At 32.8% G+C, this 2,413-nt stretch overlaps 1 protein-coding gene across 5 annotated transcripts in view; it reads left to right on the top strand.

Moving 5' to 3' along the window:
* Window positions 1-2,413, top strand: part of LOC106878716 (transcription factor COE1) — a 341,839-nt gene that overhangs the window by 104,199 nt on the left and 235,227 nt on the right. For all 5 annotated transcript variants that reach the window (XM_014928021.2, XM_014928022.2, XM_014928020.2 and 2 more), the window contains one exon: window positions 1,169-1,237. In XM_014928021.2, coding sequence (XP_014783507.1) covers window positions 1,169-1,237 — 69 coding nt within the window. The remainder of the gene's footprint in view (window positions 1-1,168; window positions 1,238-2,413) is intronic.

The raw sequence follows: 2,413 nt of genomic DNA, 5'->3' as shown, positions 1-2,413 counted from the left end.
AATCAATGTAATCATCCAGTTCACTCAGCTGAAAATGAGTAGCTCAACAGCTGGTGAGTTAACTTGGCTACGGACTAGCGTCTCGCCAGGAATGACAGACTTAAACTTAGAAATAATGAAACCAATAGAGATAACTTAGCTGATCCTAACACGAAGAACAATAATAAGGACTTGGATAAGACTAAACCCGGAAATAAAATAAAACATGTAATTGACGTAATAGGGAATTTTGTCCCCTTAAAGGTTTCTGTTTAAGGAGAAATACCGTATATAAAGTCGAAGTCTCAACCTTAAATGAACCCAAAAAGAGTTACATAAGTGGTGCTATTGACTTTAAAAGTAGATATAGGGCGCGTATAAACTCGTTCATTAACTACGAAACAAAAAAAACTCAACCACACTAGCAACCTACATCAATAGATTAAAAATGAACAATAAAGAATTCAGTCTGAATTGGCCTACAATAAGGGAAGCCACACCATATTAATACACACACGAAGAATTGCATTTTATGCAGGAAGGAGGTGATCTACAGAATCCGAGCCAACAAAAATAGTTTACTTAATAAGATACCTGACGTTATAATTACCTGTAGACACAAATATCTTCCAACGTTTAAATTTTTCAAAAATGATTAAACTATAGGATTCTAATTTAGCCTTACTTCATATTATGGGCTCTTCTACAACTTTATATTATATACAATGTCGTAATACACTTTCGCCTTTTAACATCATACGCCCGAAGAGAATGGTCCGATCAAACATTCGATTTTTATTAAATTATTTAACCCACCATTTCTTTTATATTTATGAATTTTTATATCCATGAATTTTTTATATTTATAAATTTTCGTGTATATGTATGTATTTATAAATTCTTAGAAATTTTTTACATATCATATAGATGAATGCATCTATGTATGTATATTTTATACCATGCAGAATTTCGTTAATATGGATTGAATGAATATATACATCGACCTTTGAATTTATTTTCTCTCCTCCTTAATTTTATATTCCTGAAGCTCTATCAGAGCGCTACTCGGTTGAACTGTATAAAGTGGATATCTAGATCACTTATTTCTTCATTGTTATATATATATATACACCGCACCCAGATGCATGTATGTCTGCAAATTAAAGTCCCTTCGTTTGTGCTATTTCAGTCGATGTTGCGACAAAAAGAGTTGTGGAAATAGAAATGAAACACCTTCAGATCCAGTCATAATCGATAGGTATGTAACTGACTCTTACTAATCTGTGTGTGTGTGTGTGTGTGTGTGTGTGTGTGTGTGTGTGCGTGTGCGTGTGTGTGCGTGCTACCATAACAAGAAGCATGTGTCTCAGAACTCTTCTATAATTTTGTTGTATATATTTATATGTGTATGTTTGGGAACGTATATATATATATTAACTAAATCTATATTTATTTGTATCTATAGGTATGTATAAACAATCTTTAAAAAATATTTGAAAATTCAAAAGAATTTTAAATTACAAAAGTAAATGAAAAAATTTACAAAGCCAAAAAAAAAAGATAATAATTATTCAAAGAAAAAAAATCGAAAAATTTATTGAACTAAATGATTTGTATTTAATTACTTATAAAAAAAAATCATTACAATTTCCATGATTGTTGCTAATATTCCTGTGATTGATTGATTGGAAAATATCTGTTTTTGTTATCCTTTGTTCATGTAAAATGTTTGTTCTTCATTTTAATACTAATTCTTTACCCCCAACCCAAAACACATGGGTCAGTCCATTTTTCTACTGGATTCTGTATTACTCTGCATATTTGGAAAAATCCATTTCTATAAGTTGCTTAATTATTTTTGTAATTTATATATAACTGTGTATACACACCCATTTCTAGATGTCTATATAACCTGAGGATTTCTGATATCGGATTACAAGGAAGCAATTATATTCGATAGGTAACATGCGTATGTGTATGTGCGTGTTTGTCCGCATGTGTGTGAGGGTGTTTGTCTATCTGTACATATATATATAAATTGTACCAGTGCGTGTGTTAATATTAGCATAATGACTCTCCCTAGACACAACAATGTGTGTGTGTGTGTCTATAGGAACAGTTCCAAGGCCATTGTGTGTCGTGCACAATTCTCAAAGGCAGGTTTCGGTTCCTTAGTTTTTTCACAATGCAGAAACACACAGCTGGAGATTCTATTTGCGAGAGATATCGGATATTAATGTCATCTGGAAGTGGGTATGTCATCCAGATTGGTATGGTCAGTGGGAGAGAGTGGGGTTGCTTTAGTGGGTGGGTGTCACCATTGTTGGTCGGGTGGCTTAGATAACCAGTGATAGCTCCGCAACCATTTATTTTTCAATCTACAATACTTCCTAAAACGTGTGTGTGTGTGTGTGTGTGTGTGTGTGTGTGTGTG

This window comes from Octopus bimaculoides, chromosome 22, assembly GCF_001194135.2.
Source record: "Octopus bimaculoides isolate UCB-OBI-ISO-001 chromosome 22, ASM119413v2, whole genome shotgun sequence".
Classification (NCBI taxonomy): domain Eukaryota; kingdom Metazoa; phylum Mollusca; class Cephalopoda; order Octopoda; family Octopodidae; genus Octopus; species Octopus bimaculoides.
The sequence above is the reverse complement of the archived record's forward strand: the minus strand, read 5'-3'. Positions and strand labels throughout refer to the sequence as shown.